This window comes from Papaver somniferum, chromosome 5, assembly GCF_003573695.1.
Source record: "Papaver somniferum cultivar HN1 chromosome 5, ASM357369v1, whole genome shotgun sequence".
Lineage (NCBI taxonomy): Eukaryota > Viridiplantae > Streptophyta > Magnoliopsida > Ranunculales > Papaveraceae > Papaver > Papaver somniferum.
Window position 1 is genome coordinate 109351926 of NC_039362.1, and position 25769 is coordinate 109377694.

At 36.7% G+C, this 25769-nt stretch overlaps 2 protein-coding genes and 1 pseudogene across 2 annotated transcripts; 1 reads left to right on the forward strand and 2 right to left on the reverse strand.

Annotated features, from left to right (window-relative positions):
* Positions 1-4464: 4464 nt before the first annotated feature.
* LOC113282388 lies at positions 4465-7718 on the reverse strand (annotated as a pseudogene).
* A 1568-nt stretch (positions 7719-9286) lies between these two features.
* Positions 9287-10911, forward strand: LOC113282390 (protein-L-isoaspartate O-methyltransferase 1-like). Its single transcript, XM_026531379.1, has 4 exons — positions 9287-9507; positions 9609-9882; positions 9988-10152; positions 10338-10911. The coding sequence occupies exons 1-4, from the start codon at positions 9325-9327 to the stop codon at positions 10586-10588; spliced, it is 873 nt and encodes a 290-aa protein (XP_026387164.1). The 5' UTR covers positions 9287-9324; the 3' UTR covers positions 10589-10911.
* Positions 10907-12842, reverse strand: LOC113282389 (cytochrome P450 86B1-like). Its single transcript, XM_026531378.1, has one exon. The coding sequence runs from the start codon at positions 12646-12648 to the stop codon at positions 11086-11088; it is 1563 nt and encodes a 520-aa protein (XP_026387163.1). The 5' UTR covers positions 12649-12842; the 3' UTR covers positions 10907-11085.
* Between the last annotated feature and the right edge of the window lie 12927 nt (positions 12843-25769).

Consider the following 25769-nt stretch of genomic DNA (forward strand, 5'->3'; position numbering starts at 1 on the left):
AATTAAGACATTAAAGAATCACTTACTGGCAATATAGTATGATACGATTTCTTGGCAACAAATTATCCCAACCCCTTTGAAGAAGTCCTAGTTTCTCTGCATAACCAAAAGTAATATCCCTGAAAAACATAATGGGTATTAGCTTTAGACATTACAATTATTATAATCCCATATAAGAGTCACTGGATTACCTCGACAAGCATTTACAGTGATATGCCTTAGGACAACGTCAGCATACTACAAACTGCAATTTGTGCACCGGACTATTTTCTCTTCGTTTATATTTATTTAAAACAATATGAGCAGGACACGTAAATGACCTCCCTACAACAATGATTTTCTGAAGATATTTATTTTCCACTTCATTTTCTGGATAGACAAGGTCCACAAGGACCACAACACATTTTGCATGGTAGAAATGGCTACAATAAGCATAACTGAACACCTATATGCAAACCAAATGGTAGGTACATGGTAAATAAAATATGAGGCACATATCCAGTTGCTACCAATAGTAATTTCAAAAGTTGGTGTGTTAACTGCTTAAGGATTTTGAAAACAGAGAAACTCGTGTTTCTGTCTGATGGTACATATGGAAATACAGATGCGGAGTAGTCTTTGACAGGATTAAGCCCAACCCTATTGATTTGATCAAGTCCTTGAAAAAAGATCTAACCAATTACATAAACTTTAAAGAGTCAAGGTTAAAAAAACAGTAAATAGTGCAGGAAATGTGACTGCTTGCATCCGGGATGCAAGTTTGATGATTCAATTATAGCTAATAATACTAGTTACATCTTCTTTGATGCAGCTTTCAAGAAAACCTCTAATAAATTTGCTTATGTTATAATTCTTAAAAGTTCTGATAATCTGATTTGTAACTTTGCAAGAGGAACATGAAGATGTTCAAGTCCCGAGGAAGCTGAAGCTAGAGCTTGCAGAGAAGCTACAAGATGGGCCAAAGAAATCAGGTTAGACAATGTAGTATTTCTCAATGACAGCCTCAATGTCATTAATGGAATGAACAAAATAAATTTTGTTATCAATTGGAGAAGTAAAGCTTTCTTGCTAAAAGCTTTAGACTTTAACAATTATTTTGCCTCTTCTTCTTATCATTATGTCAATATGGATTGTAATATTATAGTGGATAAATTAGCTTGATAATCAGAAAATAAACTCTAGATGATGGGATAGTAATAGGAAAATATGTTATCTTGATGTATCTGTAATGTGAACAATGTAATTACTTCGGCTTAGTTTCTTAATGTATTTCCTTTTATCAAAAAAAAAAAAAAACGATAACGCGGTGCCCAAAGAAGTATAGCCTAAAATGATTTTGTGTATAATCAAATTGATAGAAAAAAAAGAAACCGGTTGGAAAAAATCACGTAAACGATTCCTTTATTTACCAGTTACATTAATTCTTGAAGTACAAGCAAAATTAGTGATAGTGAATGATAAAAGACCTTTACAGTAGTTGACAACCCTTCAAGGATGAGTGAGATTTAACAACAGATGGGTGATACTTTAAATTACTTCCCAAAATAAACTACCAAGATTTGAACCAGTTTTCAAATGATGACAAGAGTAAAAAGTGTCATAAAGTGACTATAAAATACAATTTGATAATCCATTTAACAAAATTTCTGGCGTTTATATTATTTCTTTTCCACATTATATTTTTATATAATTGAAATATCACAGGTTGTGCGTAGTTCAATCAATTGGTAAATCTGACCTTGATTGTTGGATAGGAATTGATTGGTACTTGGGCATTGGTCTTTGGTACCATCCAAGCTATTTACCATATCAATCGGGCTCACATATTTCTATATGTTCAACTGCATATTGTATTGAGAAATTGAGATATAACTCTTTGATATCTTTCTTGGTTGAGCTCTCTTTATAAGATGGTGCTCTCGGAATTATATTGGAGTTAGTCCATACATATTTCCGAACGAATTATTGAGTGTGGTTGTTATACCCCCGTTTTTTCAATACCGACTAGAAAATCCTCATACTAGCATCAACATATCTTATATACCAACCATTGTAAACATATATACATCATCTCATCATCATCTAACCATATCACTCTAGTAGCAATGTGTTGCATAAATAAACTAATGTTAGGTTCGTTTTCTATGTCAAAGTTAATACACGACTAGGGATCTAATATGACCAAAAATACATCTTCACTGAAATGGTTGATTTCACACATTTATACAGTTAAATTACTGTCTAGTGAGTACAATTACTAATCTTAACTAACTTCTTAGTTAACCAATCATTATAATAATAATTTATGATACAATTAGAACTACACTACCAACAAATTAATAACAATATTATTTCATACTTAGAAACCAAAGTAAATGATCAACAATCATCAACTCATTCAAAATGAAACTCATAAATGTAAAGGGTTTACCTTAGTTAAATCAAAATGATGGATGTTGAAATCAAATTATAGTACTATTAACTATCCCCAATCACCCCTTTCTGCACCATCAAACTTCACTCCCAGCTTTTCTCTATTTCTCTGCACCCCTGTTTATTTATCTTCATAAATAAAAGTTAAGCATAGATGTATATAAACATATATTCCATAAAAGAGATAGGACCGAACAGTACAATTCAATAAACTTTTACTTTTGTTCTCTCTGGCATCAATCCACCACAACCAATCAAAATCAAGCAACTTCCATTATCACTACAACGATTATCATGATTAAGCTTGATTATGTTAGACTTTCAAACCAATATAAATCCGTACAGACCCATTCAAGCATTAGTCATGAATTTGAATTAAGGAACAAGAACCCTCAGAATCGATAAGAACCCTAATTTTTCTATTTTCACAACTTACATTCAAGCGAGAAATTACATAAAAGTTACAATCAACATGCATCTAATGTGATACATAAACATGCAAATTGATAAGAATCATTGAATCAATTTGGGAGAGCACCGGTTGCCACAAAATCAAAATTCACAGTTGAAAAATAGAAAATCCTCCTCCCTATATATAATTCAATCAACATGTACTCCATCAACAAGATATGGTGGTTGTACCTCCACGAAGCTCACTAACTTTCCGCGACTTCAACCATGTTTTCTAAATTTTCAGGAGAGAAATCACCAGAGAAAAGGAAAAGAAAAATTAGGGAAGAAGTTCTGAATGTTAAAATCTCTTTTTCTTTTATCCTTAAAACACAAATTTTCTTTAATGCCATGTGTCCAACATGCATGAAAAATGTTAAGGCACCAAAGGGTTTTCAACTAAGGCAGAACTCTCTATCTATGTACAACATTTAGTTTTTAGGCAACCTAAAAATGCTAGAAACACTTGAGTATTAGTGTTTTAGGCACCCTCGGTGCATAATTTAACTAATGAGTTCACTAAAACCCGAGAAAAGGTACATAGTATCACACTATAGGCTCCACCTTTAATGTTTACCTGTACTTATACAAAAATATACACATAGTCATATATAAATAGTATTTTGTAAACATTTATTTTTATATACACATAGTCATATATAAATAGTCATATAGGCTCCACCTTTAATGTTTACCTGTACTTATAAATAGTATGCATATAAATGATGCTTCAAACATTTGTTTTACTAGTATACGTACACATGACCAAAGCTTGTCGCCGTGTGGTTAATGCTTTTCGACATGCATGGCACAATGCTTCTCACAGTCGGATAAACAGATGTAGGGATATGATCAGTTAGTAGCCTTCACCAGATACATGAACAACATTGACAGAAAGATTTGTGTTAACATTAATATTCTTGGACATGAATCGACTACACATCTTGTTATTTTGAGCATCAATTTTATCAAGTTTTCCACTTCTCATATCTTTGTCGTCGAAGTTGTGAAGTACTATATATTTTCTCTCCTGGAACCTGACCAAGTCCAAGTGGTGGGTCATATTTAAGACTGATTGCCTACACAAAACAGTGCATGAATCAACAAGATTATTATTTCTTTTCCAGTTCTGATACCACCTTTCTATAATAAACTACAAGAATGTCAAAATTATTTGAGGATACAATAATGATCAGTGTTATTGATAACATAATAGTCATTAAGGAAACCCTAATCACTTTTCCTAGTGAACGTCCTGGGAAAAAAACGTGTTCTAGAAAAGACGCGGAACTAATTGTCAATATGTAAAATGTCCATTTAGCCTTTTTTTCCATATTGGAAAATTTCTTCTTCTATTCGACAGGAAATCAGATATTGCTGATTCTTTTCATGGATTAGCTCCAATACTTTTACAAACTAGAAAATAAGAGTAGTAAGGCAAAGAATTGCAAGAAAACTAATATCGGAACATGAAAAATCGAAACATGAAAATATAATAGTAAAATAGTTGAAACTATGTACTTATTAGTTAGCTTTATGTATATTGCAGACAGAAAAAACATAAAAGATATGAGGACGTATAAAATAGGATCAATAGTTACAAATCTTATGAGTTTCTCTATAAAGAGATTATTACAACACAATTAAAATTTTGTTTATTGGAATAACAAAACAGGAGTAGTAGTTAATAAAAAATAGCAGTGATTGACATAATAGTAGTGCACCCAGTTGTTGTAGTAGTTGCAGTAGACTACTAGGAGAAAATAATAATGGTGCTCAATCAGTGCAACAACGATACATGACGAATTTCTCCATAGTTTGACCACATTCTGTGCAGATCACAACCTCAGGAATTCTACTAGTTCCCGGTAATACAAGACGGTTGCAGTGATGTGGCGTGTGAAGTGTATGAATATGATCATTCATCGCACAAAGAAACCCTTTCTCTTCCACATCAACTTTCCATGAATCAAATTGTGTTAATGATGTTAAGATTGTTTCTCCTTTACCTTTAGCCATTTGTGCGGTTCCTCTGCTGAACAATGCCCATCCTTGTTCACTACCATCAAAACTTAACATCGTCATGATTCTTGCATTATTGGGTCATTTTCTATAGTTTTACCTAGTTGCATTTTAGAGTACCACATACTTTCAAGTCTGACCCAAAAGAACCAAATGGATGTTAAGTCTTGCCAACAATAACTAAGTTTCTCCAAACTTATTGTTGTTATATTCTTCCTTACTCGTTCCTTTGGGTTACTCTTCCCTACATAAACCAACTCTAAGGGAATTCGAGCTGCTTGTGCAACAACTCGTGCTGTTGCTGTGAATTTTCTGATCCATTCCACGTCTTCTCCCCCATACACACAAATAAATCTTCCCTCAGCTATCTGTAAATAGAAAAACCCAAAACTTGGAAAAATTAATATATTAGCGCATAACCCATGCATAATGTATGTCGACCTCACTTACTAATAATTATAAGCTCAACAAAATGTAAATAATCTTGTTATACGATAAAGACACCCACCCAATTGAGGATAGTTGGATCAATTCCATCCATCAATAGTTCGAGCCTCCAGGTTTCTTCCTTCCAAAGCGCATCCTCTCTTGAACTAGTGAATGGAAATGCTAAACTTCCCCAAATCCACATCATATGGAGTGCATTAAGACATACAACTCTTCCATGTGGATCCAATACAACTAGAATTGGTTTCTTAGAGAAGTGCCAAATTTCCTTTATGTACCTAATCACGGCTTGATCAATCAATGAAGGATGGTGAACGGTGAACCATGGCATCAACGATCGTAATGCCTCAAATTCTTGTTCTTTGGCTTCTGTCCATGGTGTTAACTTATCCGCAATTGGGATCCATATAACTTCATATTGACCGTCCATCCTTATCGGTTGGTGTCGTGATTCCCTATACATTTGATCGAGAATTGAAAGTTCTTCATGAGGCATTTCATCATCTGATATTAATAATAACACATTTTTCCTCCTCAACACATCAAGAGTTACCTGATATAATCATGCACATTTATCAAAGTTAAAAAGGTGAAAGGCAAATAAGGGAATACAATTGAAGTCACTAAAACATGCAAATAAAATTAGTTTAGAATTAAACCCTTTTCTTGTTGGAACCGTCATAGAGTGGCATAATATCATCTTTTGGATAAATCAAAGCCTTGAGAATTTTCAAGCTATCAATGTGGGACGTTTCGAACATGCGTACAAGTGTTTGATATGCTTCAGCATGTCTATTATTGTCTGCATAGAGTATTTAGAATCAATAATGTGATATTTGTTTTGAAATATACTTGATTTTAAAAAAGAAAAAATAATCCGATTAACATCATATAATTGTACAGATCCTTATATTATAGTATGTGTTATAGTCTCATGAACATATAACTATATATGTTTTTCTTGTTGCGCTGCAATCCTGCATCATCTCTTTAATGATATAGAGGACAAAAGGAATTCTTATAGCTACACTTGTGAGATTATTACTTGTGAGACCTTTTTTACCTATGTGTTGATTGCAGACAGACAGTTGTTTCATGAGGTGACCATGAATGTTACTTAGCTTGTGACTTAAGCTCGAAAGTTCCCAAGCCTCTGTAGTCGATGCTAAGTACCTTTATAAATATATATACGAGAAAACATTAGTTGGTAACAATTTGAATAAGAGGAGTTGATTTTTAGAATGTTATTAGGGATAGAGAATTAACATACTCATGGCCAAAGCCGATGAGGCTTACTATTTGAGAAGCGCAAGCCACGACACTTCTCATTGTCCAATATACGACAGCAGGGGTACGGGCTATAGCAATTGACATCGCATATGTATCAGGAGTAATGTATTGTGGGGGGAGGGCCTTGAATTGGATAATGCACCTAGTTAAATCCATCATTGACTTAATAAGGTTCCTTAAGGAATCAAACCTGGGTCTAAGTGAATCACTATGCTCTAGGATATCTGGCAGGTGTTTCAAAATTGAAATCGACTTTGCTAGCTGGTTTGTTTGATGGATTTGTGCAACAATCCAAAATTCCCCGTAATTCACAGCAAGGGCTGCTAAGGTTAGCACCACCTTGGCATCCCACGAATAACTTGATAACAAATTGAGTAAATTTAGAGTGATCGCGTGAGCATCACCACCACCAGAGCACTTGCAAGATATCTGTCAAACATATAACCTTATTAGTGCTCACAATAATCAATTAAAATAATTATATTATTATAGGAAGATTCAAATTAACGTTACATAAAGAGGATGTAGGGATGATATAAAATAGAATACCTCGCACGAAATATTGTTAATTGTATAAGCTAAAGCTTCAAGCATGTTACGAAAACCCGCAATATTAGTCCTGTCTTCCAGGGCATCCATATGTGCTTGATTGTTTGACTACACATGCATAATATTAAACATCAAACTATGAGTGTATCTTGAGCCAATAATATGTAATAGAACTAGGAAAAAAAGTATAGAAGCTATTTAAATATATATACCTCCAAGATGGTGCCTACGGTTGAATTTTCAAAGATATCTTCACAAAGATAAAGAATTGGTGCGACATCAACTTCACGACCATCTGGTGCATGTGTGCTCTGGATTTGTTTTGTAATCACATTGTCATCTGATGTTGAGAATGGATGACGGTCATTTCTCATTATATGTTGCTGATGAATAGGTTCCACTATGACGCTCTGTTGTGACAACCGCATATATGTTGGATGTGACAATGATGCCATAAACACACAAATAAAAGAAACTAACTAAAATAAGAAGTAGTTAACAAATGGATGGTGATCGAAAGGTTTTGTTTTTCCCTATTTGAATGCAATTTTATTGCTATAGTTATGAGCTTATTATATAGTCAATGAAAAAGATAGATATGTGAAAAATAAACTTATTCTTTGCTTCCCTAATTTAGTAATCCCAACATTACATATCCTCTTTTTGCTAGATGCCATGTAACATCATATATATAATTTTAAAGAAAAACATCCATTCAACTTTCCCTGGTCACTAAAGTAATTTCTATAAATATTTTTTGTTAAATGAAATTTTAAGTATTTCAAACATAAAGTTTGTTCATTAATCCGCGTCAGTTGTTTATCAGACTTTGCACACTGATTATGATGTGCGTTCTTTACTCTTGAATATTCACAACACTACTTTTTTGCTTTCATTTTTGTTGTGTTTTACCAAGCAAAATGTAATTTTGATTTTGCTGAATTATTTTGCTCACTTGAAAATTGAAATTCAATTTTTGGATGCAAACTACTTTGAATAACCTTTTGTTTCAAGTAAAATGATAAGCTTCATATTCAATTTTCATATGGATTCGTAATCGTCCCAAGCAATCCCATAATCATAACTTCATTAGCAAGAAAGTACTAGTCATGATATGAGTTAGTGATTTGACTAATGTTGATATATGCTGAATGTTAGTACGACTTGGGACATTACTTTTTTCAAAAACTTGAATGGAAATAACAGGATAAATCCTTTACTTGATATCTTAGTTTTGCTTCACTCTACTGCTTTAAATATACCAAAAACTAGACAAGCTTATATACCACACTATCACTTTTTTCTTCTTCTTTTTGTTGTTGTCTAAATTTGGTTACTAGAATCATTCTTATAGTGCATAAAACTAAAGTCATGTAAAGAGAAAAAGTAGGCAAAATCCTTTACATCCCCGCGTCGCCTCATTATTTAATCCAAGGTGATTTCTAGGTATTTTGGTTGGTTTGTGGTTTGTTATTTTGGGTTACTCAAGAACATTAATGATTCAACTCGGCGGCGCTTCAATTTCACCTTCAACCCAAGAGATTTAGGGCATCCGACTTTGTCTCGAAAAACGATTATAACAAATTACTTTTAAAGAAGGCAACTATCTTAAATAGTCGGATTTTATTCCGGTTTATACCATCCTTCCTCTTTCTTATAAAAATTGAATATCACTGCAATCAACCACTCTTTCTCTTAGCGATTTATTTGTAACTTATATCCTTATTCGTAATTGGGTTTTATTTTTCTTATCTTTATGATGTTGTCGACGATTTTTTTTTTTTTTTGAAGCATGACGTTGTTGATGATTATCTTATAAACATCTATAACCTTTATTTTCCTATGAAATAAAATATTACATGATATCAGTAAGAAGTCTTAGATTTACACCTATGGACATCATAACGCGTCATAAAGGTCACAGCCGTTGTCATGACCCGTTTTTTCAAACCTTGACCATACTAGATGAGTCATACCAAAAATATGATACAGCCCGACACGTATGAGAGAAGCGGTGCGGTACGTGCTTTCAGAAAGGAGAGAGTTCGAGAAGATGAAGTGAGTGGGACATATCATCAATCCTCATCATCACCTTCGGGAAAATGCGGGAATTTGTGGGTGTGAATCAAGAAGATGCCGTCTTCACTGTTTTCAGCATTTGCTTGTCGCTGTTCCACGCCTCTCAAGCCTCTGCTCAGCACCACCACCACCCCTATCCTCCGCTACTCTTTTCTCCTTCCTATACAGTCAAAATCTTCTCCTCCTCCTGCTTCAAAACCAAATAATAAGAAAAATCCCTTGTTCTCGAATATGGAGGTAAGTAATTAACCTGATTCCGATACTGTTAACTTGATCTGTAATTCAATCGGGGGAATTTATACACTGTTACTGAATTTTATGAAATGAAAATGTTGCAGCGGTTCTTGACGACTAGAGTTAGTAAGGAAAAGAACAAGGGATTGGTGGCAAATCTAAAGCGATATGGTGTAATTAGGTCGCCAAAGGTAGCTGAAGTGATGGTAAATATTGATAGAGGTTTCTTTGTACCTGATGGGAACGCGGCTTATGCAGATAGTCCAATGCCAATTGGTTTTAATGCCACTATTTCTGCACCTCATATGCATGCTACATGCCTTGAGTTGTTGACGGATAATTTACTGCCTGGGATGCGGGCACTCGATATCGGTTCAGGTCCTTTTGATACCTTTGGAATTACATTACGTTTTAGTATGATTTATGAGATTATATCTACTGTACCTCCAATTTGTTTTGTGTTTTTTGCATTTGATCATCTAGGATCTGGGTATTTGGTAGCATGTTTTGCAAGTATGGTTGGACCGCAAGGTCGTGCAGTGGGTATAGAGCATATCCCTGAGCTGGTTTCTGCTTCAATTGAGAATATCCAAAAAAGTGCTGCATCACCATTTCTGGAACTAGGTTCACTTTCTGTACATGTTGGTGGTATATTTCTATTAAGACTCGGGTTTCTTTTCCTCTACTAATTATTTCCATTTCTTTTATATTCTATAGTGTCTAAACAAACTTTTTGAATGAAAATCACCTCAAGATTGCTATTCTTATGCAGAGGTACTAGATTCATATGACTTAGTTATTGAGTTTGTGATATATGTTTCTATGATATACAGATGGTAGGAATGGTTGGCCGGAGTTTGCACCATACGATGCTATTCATGTAGGCGCAGCAGCTACAGAAATTCCAAAACAACTTATCAACCAGTTGAAGCCCGGGGGTAGACTGGTGATCCCAGTTGGTAACATCTTCCAGGATTTGAAGGTTATAGACAAGAACCAGGACGGCTCAATCACCGTGCACGATGAAACTGCTGTTCGCTTTGTACCACTGACTAGTAAAGATGCGCAACTGCGAGGTTATTGACGTCCACACCCTACCTACGTGAGCTTGCTCTTTGTTGCTTTAGTTCCTGAAACTTTCTGTTTTGGTGGTTAGTCTTAGTAGTTTCGTTAAGGTGTTAGGATGCAATCTGGTTGGTCGGCCTGCACAGTTTTTTGACCACCTGCCGATGTTTGGTTGGTTATCTACCTCTAGTATTGTAAGTTGTTGTTATTTCGTACTTCTTCCATGTAGTGATAAATGGTTCTTTGGTCTTTGATGCATATTTACATCAGATGGTTGTCGAGCTCCAGAAATTGGAGCTTGAAATTAAGGTGCTTGTTAATAAAATCCAGAGTTGAATAGTAGAAGGCTCTTAAAGAGAACACCAATTTCAGCATAATCGCACTGCTATTACAAGGACGACACAACCTCCTAACAAGCACACTAAAGAAACACTTTCTTTGCTTATTTCTTCTGTTTCCTTGCACAAATACTATTTGAACTTATCTTGCAGACCTGCACTCCATGGGATTGATCCATCATTCTCTAGGTTTGAAATTGACAACCAACCCCTTCTTCATATACAACGTAGTAGTCAGCTTTGGAGCTACATCTTGACCTTTAACCACATCAACTGAGTATCTCAACAAGACCGAAGCAGCAACCATTTTCATCTGCAAGTAAGCGAACCTTTTTCCTACACACAACCTAGGCCCTGCATTGAACACAGCATACTTAAACTGATTCTCGCTCACAAATTTACCATCTTTAATCCACCTCTCTGGTCTGTACTCTTTGCAGTCTTTCCCCCAAATTCCATCTATTCGGGCCATGGAATATATCGAGTAAAGAACCCTGGACCCTTTCTTAACCATGGTTCCATCAGGAAAAAAGTCGTCCTCTTGCACCTCTTTGAGATCCAAGGGAACTGACGGGTAAAGTCTCAGTGATTCTGAAAGCGCTGCTTGAAGATGCTCCATTTGCTTCAGTTCGTCGAGAGTAAATACCACGTCCATGATTTCATTTTTGGATTTTCGATGGCTGAGAATTTCATTGATCTCGTTCAATATTTTGAACTCTACTTGTGGGTTTTTGCTTAAAAGCCAGAAGAACCATGCCAATGCTACCGAACTGGTGTCTCGTCCTGCTAAGATAAAGCTTATACAAAAGTCTCTGAGGAACCTTTCAGAGAATTTATACTTGGTTGGTCGATTAACATCTCTGAGCTCGGTGAGCCGCGACAATAAATCAGATCGATCACTTAAGCTACCCGATTTATAGCACTCCGTTCTCCTGTTGCACACAGCCTTGTCAGCAAACTTATGAACAACTCCAACTGCCTTTTTGAGCTCCTTCTCAGAACCAAAACAGAATAACTTCATGGCTTTCCATATGAAAGGAGGTACGGTGAACCTAAACAAAGTCAGCTCTGTGGCCCGTTCGAATGCCTTGGCTAAAGGAACATCGGGAAGATCGATACTCAAACAACCAGGGTCTACTCCAAATGCTGCAGTACAAACGTTATCGAACGTAAACCTCAGAAAAACGTCTTGAAGATCAATACTCTCCTTAGAAATAACCAGCTTCTCTATCAATTTTAACAACTTTATGTGCACCAACTCTTGAATGGTTTGAAAAGAATACTCTACAAACCGACTCGAATGCATCTCTAACGTAGCAGCACGTCGTTGTTCCTTCCATGTATCACCATCAGCGTTAAAAATACCGTCACCAAGTAAATCGAAGAACCTATCCCTATAATATTTTCCTTTAGGGAAGTTTGTGAACCTTGTTTTAAGCATATACTCGAGTTTTGAAGGATCGACAGTAATAATTCCATAAGCGTTACCCATCCACATGCCTCTGTAGTAAAAAGTTCCACCACTTCTGATTAAAGCTTCAGTTACCCATTCATAAGTGTGATTGAAGTGAAAGAAGACTGTAGGTATTATTCCCATTACTGGCCATAACATTGGACCTTTGTTTGTGACTTTCTGAATTATACAACTGAATACGAATAAACCAAGTAACGCAACAGCTACATCACTAAATTTGATATGAGACACTAAGTAGTCCATCAATATTAGAGGAAGATGCGGCATTAGTTTCTCTCTTTGGAGTCTCTCTTTCAGGTTCAGATGATGAATGAAGGAGGTACATACATTCCAAGTTTAATTTATAAACTCTCCCACACTTGAACTACGTTGTTGTATTGCACCCGGTTGGTGCATGTGACATAAAAACGGCTAGATACCAACTATCTCAGAGCTGTTTTAGGATGGTATAGAGTCTAAAAGAAAAGAAAAGAAACGAAACTTGGTCGGTAAATGGGGTTTCCTGGTTAGTAATTAAGTTTAACTACCACCAAAACACATTCTTGAGAATTCCGCCATTAATTGGGACTCACCTAATGTGATTAAAAAAGAAATGGAACTGGTGAAAGGGTTTGTCGAAAAAGGAAGCATGCCTTTAACTTTGGGAATTGTGGGCATCCTCATAATGCCAATTGGATTGGACTTAATGGCGTAACTAATCATCTTTATTATTACCAATCAAATATCAGTGCTAACTATGGAACCTTTAGAGAACTAATCCTACATTAGTTTGGTGCAAAACTCTCGGCTAGCTTTGATATAGGTCCTATAAACTAGGCATCGCCTAAACTATATGGCGTTTATCTGTAGCTGATTCATGATAAATAAACGAGACGAGATAACAGGAAAATGATACCCCCACTGGAATACAGGAAAAAGAAAGAAAAAAAACATTTTGATTAGTAGTAGTTCAAGTGTTTCTATACTCCACCAATACTAACTAATCCCTCTACTAGAATTTAAATTTTTAGCTTTACATAAATAAATTAGGGTCCATTGAGTGTTGTGAATGAGGCAGCGAAAAGGACAAATGCAAGGAGACGAAGTAATGAGCTGCTAGATGATTGAATATTAATTTCCATGTTTCTGCTGAGTTGTTGCATTCAAAAATTAGGTGTTGTGTCGATTCTTCCTGATTGTTGCATGTTGGGCATGTAGGTGATGGAGTTATGTGAAACTGATGGAGTCTTAGGAATGTTGGTAATCCTTGATGAGTGACCTTCCACAAGAAAAGTCTGATTTTCGGTGGACAACTTAGTTTCCAGATGGAGTTGTAGTCCACTGCTTGTTGATTATGGGTTTGGTTTGTCTGGGGATTGGTTGTTTGGGATCTGAATTTGCTGTAGCCGGTTTTTGATGTGTAACTGCCAGTTTTGGAGTATGGCCAGATTAGTTGATCCGCTTTTGGTTGCTTGCGGAGGTGAATGCTGATGATCTTTTGGGCTATGGGTATTTGAAAATTTGAGAAGATGAGGTTGTGGTTCCAGGTATTGGATGTTGGATCAATGAAGTAGCTAACCGGGGTATCTGGAGGAAGATTGTGGTATTGGTTTGGAATTGATGAAGGTTCTGAGTTTGGGATCCAATTTTGATTGATCATTGTGTTCTTGCCATCTTGAACCTGTGAGAAAACTAAACCCTGCAAAACAGTAGAAATGTTAGCTAAACTTTTCCACAATGGACTGGCTGATGATTCAGGTTTTGGGAGAGGTAGGTGATTTTGATTAGGTTTGAAGTATTTTGGAGTGGAGCTTGATGACCAGACTGATGATTTGGGTTGTTGTAATTGCCAAACTCGTTTCATCAACAGTGCTTGATTATGTTCTTTGCTTCTTCTGATTCCAAGGCCCCCCTGCGATAATGGTTTTGTAACTGTGTCCCATCCAATTGGGTGCATCTTCTTTTTTTGGTTATCATGTCCCCAGAGAAAGTTTCTGGTGATTCTATCAATCTTGTCGTGCACTGCAGTAGGCAACTGTTGTGCTTGCATGACATGGTTCACAGTTGGAGTTAACGCAGTCTTTATTAGAATTACTCGTCCCGCTTGATTAACACATTTAGTTATCCAGCCTTTAGCTTTCCTTTCCAATCTGTTGAGTAATTCTGCAAATAGAGTAGAGTTATTCCTGCCATTCTTGAATTGGATTCCTAGGTATGTTGGTGGGGTGATTGTGGTGTTGATGGTGAAACATAGTTTGAGTTGTTGTACCAGAGATGGCTGAAGTTTGGGGTGGTGGGTGATCGAGGATTTATCTCTATTGATTGCTTGTCCAGTAGATTCTGAGTACCGTATCAGTAGTTGGTTCAGAGTATCACATGCTTGCGGATCTGCTGCACAAGTGATTAAGAGATCACCAGCATACATCAGGTGCAATATTGGTGGTGAGTTCCTTGCAATTAGTCCTTTCAATTCTCCACTTTGTTCTAACGCACCCAAGTTTGTGGATAGTACTTCTGCACAGATGATAAAGATGTATGGTGAAAGGGGGTCGCCTTGGCGTAAACCTCTGTTTGGGTGGATGAGTCCTTGTGCCGAGCCGTTGAAGTTGATCGAGTATGTTACCGATGTAATGCAATTCATGATGTAGCTGATAAATATCTGAGGAAATCCCATTCGTTCAAGTGTGATACGGATGAAGCCCCAATCGATACTATCATAAGCCTTCTGAATATCCAGTTTCATAGCAATTTTGGGTGTTTTTGATGGTGTTGTGGTTCTGATTGTGTGAAACAGTTCTGTTGCAATGGCAATGTTATCATGGATTGCTCTGTTTGGTACAAATTCACTTTGGAATGGACTGATCATGAATTGTAATAGAGGTCTTAATCGGTTAACAAGGATTTTTGCAATGACTTTGTATGCTACGTTGCACAACCCAATTAGTCTGAAATGGTTTGGTTTTGTTGGGTTTTGGTTTTTTGGGATTAATGTGATGTTTGTGTGGTTGAATGGTTGTTGAATCTGTGAGTGTTCAAAGAAATGTTTAACCATTCCGATTACTTGTTGTCTGATTGAAGGCCTGAAAGTTGTGTAGAAATTACTAGTGAATCCGTCCGGCCCAGGGGATTTGTTCGTTCCAATTGAGAATACGGCCTTCTCAATTTCATCCTCCGTGACTGGTTGGACTAGGCCGCTGCATTGGTTGGGAGTGAGCCTATTTGAGATACAATTGAACAGGGAGAGGTCAATGGTTGTTGCTGGTGCGTCATATTGATTGGCGAAGAATTGTTGAATCACTTTGAGTATGGACTGTGGGTGTGTATGCCATCTTCCCTGTTCATCTTGAATCTGCGAAATGTGATTGAAACTTCTATGAACTGTTACCTTTGCATGGAAAAAAGTTGTGTTTGAGTTTCCCTCTTGCAGCCATTGTATTCTCGACCTTTGTTTCAAATATATTTCATTGCAGTGGACTAGCATTAGGTGTGTATGTCTGTAATCCTTTTCTTTTTGTAGCCAATCGGCCAGATTTGTGCCCGTTGAGGTTGCACACATATGTTGGGCTTGTTGAATGACTTGCTCCATCTTGGTTATCATTGTTGGTAGATGTCCAAAGGTGGCCTTACTCCAAGTTTGCAAGGCTGTTGTTGTGTTCCGCATCTTTTCCAGCAGGTCAATTGGGGGTGAAGGCGAGAGTGATTGATTCCAAGCTTCTATCACAACTTCTTTCATTTGTGGGTGAACAAACCATAGGTGTTCTATTCTAAAGTTTTTTGTTGGCACTCGTTTGATGAATTTTTCTTGAAGCAAAAGGGGAGCATGATCGGAGGCTATTCTGGTTAGATGTTTGATTGCCATGTTGGGATGTAAGGTTAGCCAGGGTTGGTTGCTCAGCCCACGGTCCAATCTTTCCATGATGATGTTGTTACCCATTTGTTTGTTGGTCCAAGTGTAAATGTCTCCTTGAAAGCCTAGATCGATGAGCCCATTTGTATCAATCACGTCTTTCAAGTGTTGGGCTTGGTTGCAGTGGACCGGGCGCCCTTCCATCTTTTCAGATTGGTTTAGAACTTCATTTAAATCTCCCATGAGCAGCCATGGTAGATTATGTTGTGGAATAATTGAGTTGAATTCTTGCCAGAAATTCCATCTAGCTTGTGGCTGAGGTGGTCCATAGATCCCGGTAAACAGCCAAGGTTGAGCGTTTGAGACCGGTTCGACATAAGCATGAACAATACTTTGATTAGCAAGCAAAATGGAAATCTTAACAGTTGAGTTCCAAAAAATCCCTAGACCTCCTTTATGACCATTACAAGGCACATAAAAACAATTATCATATCCTAGAGAGGTTTGCAAAAAAGAAATATGGTGTTCAGATGATAAAGTTTCAGCTAAAAACATAATAGAAGGACTAAAATTGCGTGTATACTCACGCAACTTTTGAATTGTCAAGGCATTGTGGGCTCCTTGACAATTCCAGGTCAGGTAATTCATAATGGAGGCGAGCTCTGGCTTTGGCCAGTAGCTCGCAGAGTAGTAGAACTGGCATGTCCATCAGTCTCATCATCAAGAGATAAATGCCAAGTCGCAGTGGCCGAGTTTCTTTGAGGAGTGGTACTGGTTGTATGGAGCTCTGGTTCTTGTTGGGATCGGTGTTGAGTATTTGTGCCATTATTTGTCTTAGTGGTGTGGCCAATATGGACTGAAGATAGCGGTTTTCTTGTCCTGACAACTGGTACTTCATGAGATGGTTGGGAGGGATGGCTGGATCCCACATTCAGGTTTGCTAGGCACATGAACTGGTCTTTTTTTTTTTTGGGGGGGGGGGGTGGTGAAGCTCCAAATTCAGGAGTTGGTTGGATGAGTAGATGTTTTGGTAAGCTCTTCCTCGGCTATCTTTCTTTGCGTTTATATGTTTTTACCGGTGTATTTGTTGTTGGTGCAGAGTTTTGGGCAGTAGAAGTGGCCGCTGGGGATGCAGTCGTTTGTTTTATCTCTTCCATGTAATTGTGGGTCATCTTAACATGCGGGTTCCCATTCACAGCTGTGATTCGTAGGTTCACAGTGGCATCCTTTTTCTGCAAAAAATTCACCAGTAATTGAGAGAAATTGAGCGAGAAATAAGTGGAGAGAGGGAATAACTTGATGGATGCGGGCCCTGTTGTAGTTGGTTGCACTTTTTGCAGCTCTCTGATATGGAAAGGCGATGATGTTGGGTCTGTATCAGTTGCTTTTCCTTTGCCTTTGTCTGTATATATGTTGTTGGATCGATCAGACCCAGGCCGAAGTTCAGCTCCGTCTGTAACTGGTATCGGGTGCTGTGGTGTTGGGTGTGAAACCGGGTCGACAGGTTGAGCGGGTCGGGTCAAGGGTGACCTGGATGTGGAATTTGGGTGAACCGACCCGCTATCGTGGGCCCTCTCTAAAGAGCTTTCAGAAAAGACATTCTTTCGGCTAGCAGAGTCCTTGGAACTTGGTGCAGAGACAGGAATCGTTGATGGTGAAGCTTCTGTGTCAGAGATAATGACAGGCTGTGTAGGTTCCTTGGATTTCGCCGGGAATGTAGCAGCAGTGTTTTGTTTTTGGGGAACTGGGCTCCAGTTGAGTCCTTGCTGGGTCATTGCTGGGGCTAGTCTAATTGGGATCGGTCTTGAAACGGTGGTCAGCGGTGGTGGTGGTGGAGGATGTGCTAATGGGTTTTGGATTGGATTCTGTGGAAGGGTAGGGTATAGAGTGGGATGAGTATCATGACTGGTAGGGTATGGTTGCGGGGTAGATGTTGAAGCTCTTGTTGGCATGTTTGATGGTGAATTTGGAAGGAAGTTTAGGGTTTTGGGTTGCGGATTTTGAGCTTTCATTCTACTGTTAAGACGGTGGTATGGGAATTTTGGAAACTGAGTGTCCATCAGTGCATGATCAGTACTAACGAATTTGGTACATTTTCTGGCAATGTGGCCAAGGAAACCGCAACGATAGAAGATCATGGGTAGGTATTCGTAAGCCAGTTGAATCCAAGTTGGTCTTTCAGAGTTGATGAGAATACCTGGGGTAAAAGGTTTGTTGAGGTCCATTTTTATTTTTGATCTTGGAGGAGATGAAAGAACATCAACATCTAGTATTGTTCCGACATTCTGAAGTAGTTGTTCAATGGAAACTTTGTCGACCCAGAATTTCGGGACATGCAGAATCTGCAGCCAAAAAATAGCAACTAGAAAACATTGATCAGGGTTAGCAATGAACTTCTCATAGTCTTCAAACAATATCACCTGTTCGGAGATTATCCTGGTTTTATGTTCAAGAATCATCTTCTTATCAACTTCGAGGTTCATGATCAATTTGAAAGCTTCAGTATGCGGAATATTTTCTAGGTGTTTTATTTGCATGGAACTCCAGTGATTTCTCGATTCTGATAGTAAGATGGAGTACGAGAACTTTCCTGACAGAACTTTTACTGCCAAACAGTGTCTACGGTGGTCCTTCATGAGATCTTGCATCCTTTCAGTTAGTTGGAAAAGGTGGGTATCTTTGTACTTTTTCTTTGATGATGATGGTTTTCTTAAAGTTGAGGATGATGGGGGTTCTTTTGTCTGATCTTGTAAAGGTTGTTGTAGGTCTTTTTGAAGATTCTCTTGGTTTGGGTGGTTGGTGTCTGGTTCTTTTTGGAGAGAGGATGAGGATGAGAGAAATGAGCTTGAGGTAGACGAAGAAGATGTTGAAAAGATGATGTTGTTGATGGTACCGATGGGGAAAAGTAATGGGTTGGGAGGTTCGACGGCTGCATCATGATTACAGGGTCTTGGAATGGCTGAATTTTGTGGGGGGTTGTGAAGCTTTTCAGGCATGGCGAGGTCGGATGTCAGGGTGATTGATGGTTGTGTTGGGTTTGCTGGAGGTGAGTTATTGGGTGGTTTACGCGGTGGTTGAAGATTCATTGGATAACATTAACTAATTAAAAAAACCGGGGGGAGATAGTGGGTGAGAGTAACGAAGTTTTGCATTAGAGGAGCAAAAAAATCCCAATAGATCTAGCCTAGATTTCTTTCTTACGAGCACAGCAAAACTGACATGAAGGATTCTAACACTCAGTGTATAGAATGATTCTCTAGAATTGGTATGAGTAAGAACAAGAAGATTTAGGTGATATGCGGATAATTGAGTGTGCCTCAAATCGGTCAAAACTCGGCGCCAGGGTCAATGAGAGAGATGAAACATCATCAATTAGATTCGTGAGCTGGAGAGTATTATAGAGATAAGTGGGTATTAACTTTTTTTGCTGAGAAAAGTGTGTATTAACTAATTTACCATATTTTTACCTTATAATTGATTGAGGTGGGTCTAGACTTTAACCTTTAGTCAAATTTGAGAGGGAGGGGTTCCAACATCTAATAGGATGGTTTCCATCTTACCTCTCTATCGAGGTTTGGACCCTATTAGCAATTCGCCGAATTGTACGCGAATTATTCGTGAACATTTACGTACCAAACGTTACCGACTTGTTCGGACGTTCAATTCAAACTCCGAACCCAGTACGCGCGTTTTCCTGATCATCCCGGATTATTCGCGTTTCTGACTACCGAAATAGAATCGGACGTCTCGATTCGGCCCATTAATCACTAACGAAGTTACTATTGGGTCTATTTAATAGCATTTTCAAAGGCCAACTAACGGTTACCCATCTTTTTCCAAAAATTGTTCATGGAAAGAGTCGAAGTAGTGACGCCTAATCCTAATCCTAGACACGACTGAACTCCACCAAGCCGACGGCTCCTTTCTGTTTATTTTGCATATATTTCATATATATTCCATTCCCACCCATTATAAGGACATCCTCCATCGCTTCGTATTTAATACATGCCGAACTTTGCATCCCGAATTCACATCTCTAAAACGAATTATACACGTACGTATGCGTTCCGGATTACTGCCGAATCATGAACCATTGACCGGATTTTTGACCGAATTTAGTCTTTACAAATCCGAATAATACACGTACGTATGTCGTTCCGTACATATGTAGACTTCCGAATTGCTAACTAGGGTTTGGACTTCGAGCTCTCCAACCGCATTTAATGTGTTGCTTGTGATGGTTTAACGTGTTGCTTGTGATGGTAAGTGACGACCCCTTACTCTTACGGATAAACTCCGGAGGGTGGGTCCAACGTAGTCGACCTCGGCATAGATGGCTCAGATCCTGATGGAACTTCCGATTTCGGCATTTAAGATAATGAAATGTTGATTCCGCCAAGATGGAATTCGACTGGATATGATTGGAATTGGACGAAAATTTTGGTTGGATCTCGGTTGACTCGGTCGGTATTTGTCAGAAAATTGAAATTTTTTTATGGATTTTGGGTTTTCTACTATTTTGATCACAGATTTATTTCTTTTTATAAAAATTGGTGATATTTCATTATATTTGTACACAATTTTTATATATATATATATATTATAGGTGTAAAATCCGAAAAGAAAATTTTAGTAGTTACTCCGAAATTTTCACCGAAAATCTCCCCAAAATAAAATTGTACCAGTGACCGAACGGACCGAAATCTGAAATTGACTATATTGGGTGAGACTCATGTTAGTATATAACAGGTCTGCTCGGGAAGATTTAGTGGCTCGGACATTTCCATGTTATACAGTAAAAATAAATAACTAGACGGGTTAATTATTCTTGTGACCCTATGAAATATGGGTCTTACTTTCCTGGCCCCAGGGTCATAAAAATAATTATGCAAATTATTCTCATGACCCTGAAAAAATTGTTATTATGGGAAGGCCAAAATAATTTTTTAGTTGTGGATATTGCATATTTCCTGTACAGATTCTAACTCTGCATATTTTAGCATATATAAAAAATTGTGGATAATATCGGCACACTAAAGAAAAAGAGTTTTGTTAACTTGTGCATCCATGCACAAGATAATATCCAATCATTACCATGAATTATTTATTTAATCAAAATGAGCACGTCACTTTTATCTCTTCATCTTTCCATCTCCGATCAGCAGCATTGCTTTCTTCTCTCCATAAGAACCAACAGACAATCTCATTATTTAACAAATGATAGCATGATTAAATGGATTGGTGATCCATCAGATCATATTGTCACACAAGATTAATAGATTTTTTAGTTCAATCAGCGTGTACAAAATTTTAATCACCATTACCCATTCTAATCCAAAAGCATGAAACCTTCACAGTAAACAAAATAAAATTTAATAACACAATTTCATTGATGGAGTTGATTAGAATCATCAATCTTATCACTGCTTCAAAAAAAAGAAAAAAAAAACCTTATCACGATTTCAATAACACCAAATTAATGATCCCAAATTTTGTTTTCTAAAATCCCAAATCTAATCTGCTAAACCCTAACTACGAGAGTCTGCAGTATAGGAGCTTATATATTTAACAAAAAAAATCAATTTCATATTTTGTTTCCTTAGTACTGTTTATGTTTTAATTCTGTTTCATGGGAGGAAAATACAAACGTAGGAGAGCAGACAAGAAAGAGGAAAAAATGAGAGAGAAAATCGATGAGCCTTATTTTCTATGCAATTTATGCTACCAAGGTGGAAAGAAAAACGATGAAAACATAAACCAAAATACCCTTTATGCCCTTCTTAACTTGTGCATCCATGCACAAGTTAACAGAATCCAAAAAAAAAAATATGAATAATAGTTACACTATGAAAATTTTGTGGATAATATCTGCACTAAAAAAAAGTACTGTGAATAATAGTTGTACCTTGGTCTTTACTACCTTAGGTGAGCTTGGTATCGAATCCATAGAGTTTTTGTTAAGGTTGAAAAATTATACTCCCTCCGTTCCAATTTAGATGACGTTGTAGAGTTTTTCACGCAGATTAAGAAACATCAAAGAGAGTAATGTTTTTCCAAATCTGCCCATATTAATACCATCCTAAAATTTTAAACCTCCTATTTTTTTATTTTTTTATTCTAGTATAAATTATGAATCCCCATATAATTTCACTTGGGATGACCAAATATCCTAAGATTATAGAGAATAGATTTAAAATCTTAAATTAAATTAATTATCTCTCACTGATAACAAGGACAATGAATGTTATGTTGTGATCCCAAAGCAAGGGTAAATCAGTCAGAATTTAGATAAAATAGCTAAACTCTCATCTATTTTGGAACATACAAAAAACCCTAAAACATCATCTAAAATGGAACAGAGGGAGTATAGCTAGACATGATGCTAATGTTAAAGTTCGTAATTTTCTTTTCATTAGAGTAGGTTTAGCTATCCGAAAAGGGGTTGGGGCGCAACTTGTTGCACGGTTACCAACTAGTTTCTTGTAATTAATTCTTGTTTCCTCTCTTTTTAATAATAGTAAAAAAAGAAATTAAATAAAAAAAAAATAGTTGTACTTTAAAAAAAATTGTGGATAATGCATACTAAAAAAAGTTGTGGATAATATATGCACACTAAAAAAATTACTATGAATAATATTTGTACTTTAAAAAATTTTGTGGATAATATCTGCACAGTAAAAAATAAGAGAAAAAATTTAAAAATCTTTTAACTAATTAAAAATTCTAGAAAAACAAATTTTTGATATTTATATTTATGCTCGTTGTTTAAGTCTTTCAAAATTTCAAAATCCTTTTTCTAAATATATAAAATTTGTCAAATACTTACGTATGATTTGTGAGATGTGTTATTTAAAGAATATAGTTTATGTACATAAGGTTATTCTTGCCATTAAAATATTTTATTTAATGACATCATCAAATATTTTTATTCATATGACCCTCCTTATTTTGTAGGGGTCATTTCAGTAAAGTGTGTTAAAGAATTTTTAAATGGGTTTGAAACCCAATATCATTAAAGTAAGAGAGAGTGAAGAGAGGGTCAAACACTTAATTCTCACTAATTAGATGACCGTGTCCGCGGTAGGACCGACAAAACAATGAATTTATCATGAATTCATTTTCCAGATATCACTTGTACGTAACATTGACAATCTCGAGATAGAATAAAAAACGAAAATTTAACAATCAAGACCCTGTAAAAGGTAACTGATTAATCCCACGTCCAAACATGTCAACAAGTATAATGGGATGTGCACAAATTTAAGTGATAATGGCAGTCTTACCATTCCATTGTCTGTTAAATCATAAGAAACCAATTATAAGGGATTCAAGATTTTAGTTTTGAGGGCTCACAAGATAACAGAAAAGGGATTATCAAATAGTAATCTCCAAAACTCGTTATCCCAATGATTAATTAATGTTATTGATTAGGTTAACTAAATTAAACAACATTAGTGATGTGATTAGTAATAAGATTAGACTAATTATTTGATTTATGGTTAATACTTGAAAATCAAAATTAAAAGTTCTGATAAAAAAGATGATGTAATTTTTTATATACGGTTGGGAGTTCATACATATTAGGCTCCCCTCATTTGAATCCACACGAGGCTATGGAGAAGAAAAGGAAAGGAAGAAGAGGCTATGGAGGAGAAAAGAGAAAGAAGAAGAAGAGACGGGTTCTTTTTTTTTTCTTCGGTTTAGGTTTAGCTTTTGATTTAGTTAGATTTAGGTTTGTAATTATTTTAGTTATCGGAGGGTATATTGTATTTTTTAAAAATAATAAAATAGGTTCCCCTCATCCACTTTATGATAGTTGAATCCATAAGAGCCCTCACAACCAAATCCTTGGGGTCCCTATAATAGGATTCAATTATAATGGGTCAAAATAAAAACATTCGTCCAGTTCTTTCCATGGCATGGTTCGTTAAAAGGACGCATTTGGCATGTTATCGGACTGAGATTATGCCAGTGTTAAGTGGAGCCGAATACACAATTAGGGGTGTGCAACGGGCGGACAGTTGCGGATTAGGGGTCATCCGCGTCCAATCCCTCAAAGTTGCGGATTTGGAAAATCCAACCGTGTCCGGTCCAATTACCCGTGAATTTGACATCCGCAGATCAATTGGTGATGTAGACGGATGCGGATTAACCGCAAATTTAATAAAAAGAAAAAAAAAAGTAAAACAAACTAAATCCATCGAGTTTCTATGTACGAAGATTAACACCTGGACCAAAACATCGTTACTGGATGACTGACGAAGCTATATTGAATTCAAACAATTCGTGGTTATATTTTGCAATTCAACAGCTTTCCCCATTCGATCATACTGTAACAGATGGTAACTACTTGGGTAGTGGAGGCGAAGAAGAAGAATTTTCAACCCATATTTATTTCCTCCAAGTTCGTTAGATCTTTTGGATAGTGTTCCAGATTTTCAACTGCAAAAAATAGCCGCAAAAAAGACCACCGATCACTCTTGTTCTGGATTTGGATGGTATGGACATCAAATTTCTACAGAGTTTAGGTTTTCTATTATGTTTATTTGTATATCATAAAAATACCATGTCATTTTATTGTCTGGGAGAGTGTATTTATCAGTAAGATGTATGATTCTTGACACTGATGTATGATTCTTGACTCTCCCTAATCAGTATACTGTATACATGTAATACATGTAAAGAGACGGTGGTTTTCGTAGGAGGTTTCGCTTTAGCTAATGAAAGTGCATGATGCTTGCTTGTCAGACTATTTCTGTTCATAAATATTTGTTCTTTCGTTGCTATAGAAACGTTAGTTCAGTCCACATTAGATACATGTGAAGGTGCAGATTTCAGTGTAAAGCCAAATCCTACGGTGCGGGTGACTCCGCGGATTTCAAAGTCCAACCGCAGCCAAACCACTAAAAGCGCGAATTTGAGAATCCCACCCGTATCAGACCCATAGATCTTGCGGATTGGGTTTCATCCGCAATTTTGCAGACGAATAAGGATGAAATCCGCGGTTCCGGACATTTTGCACACCCCTAACAACAATCCAGTTCGGTGCGAATGACATCATTGGAATTTGGAAGAAAGACGGATTCACTCCGTCATTGGGTCGAGCATGCGACAATTCAATTTAGCCGAAACTCGGAGTTTTACCCGAAAAACCCGTCTTCCTTACCCGGTTTTCTAAAACTGTTTAGATTTCTCTTCTCTGTATTTTTTCTTTCAATTCCATTTTTTAAAATCGAAACGATTAAAGTCTTATAACAATCAATTGATAACTAATATTCGTTTTTATGTAAGCAAATCGAAGTATAACGCGTTTTGATTCGATCAATTCAACGATTGTGATCAAAATTGAGATCAAAATTAAAATTTGATTTTTGTTTAAATTGACAATCTAAAATCTCCCAAATATAATCAGATTCATCAGTGAATTGGTTTCCGTTAATCTCTATTTGATAAAAGAAATTGGAAGGCAATTTTTGAAATTTTGTAAAACATGATCAAATCAAAAAATAAAATTGAAAATCAATTTCAATTTTGCGTTACTGACAAAATACAACGGACCCAT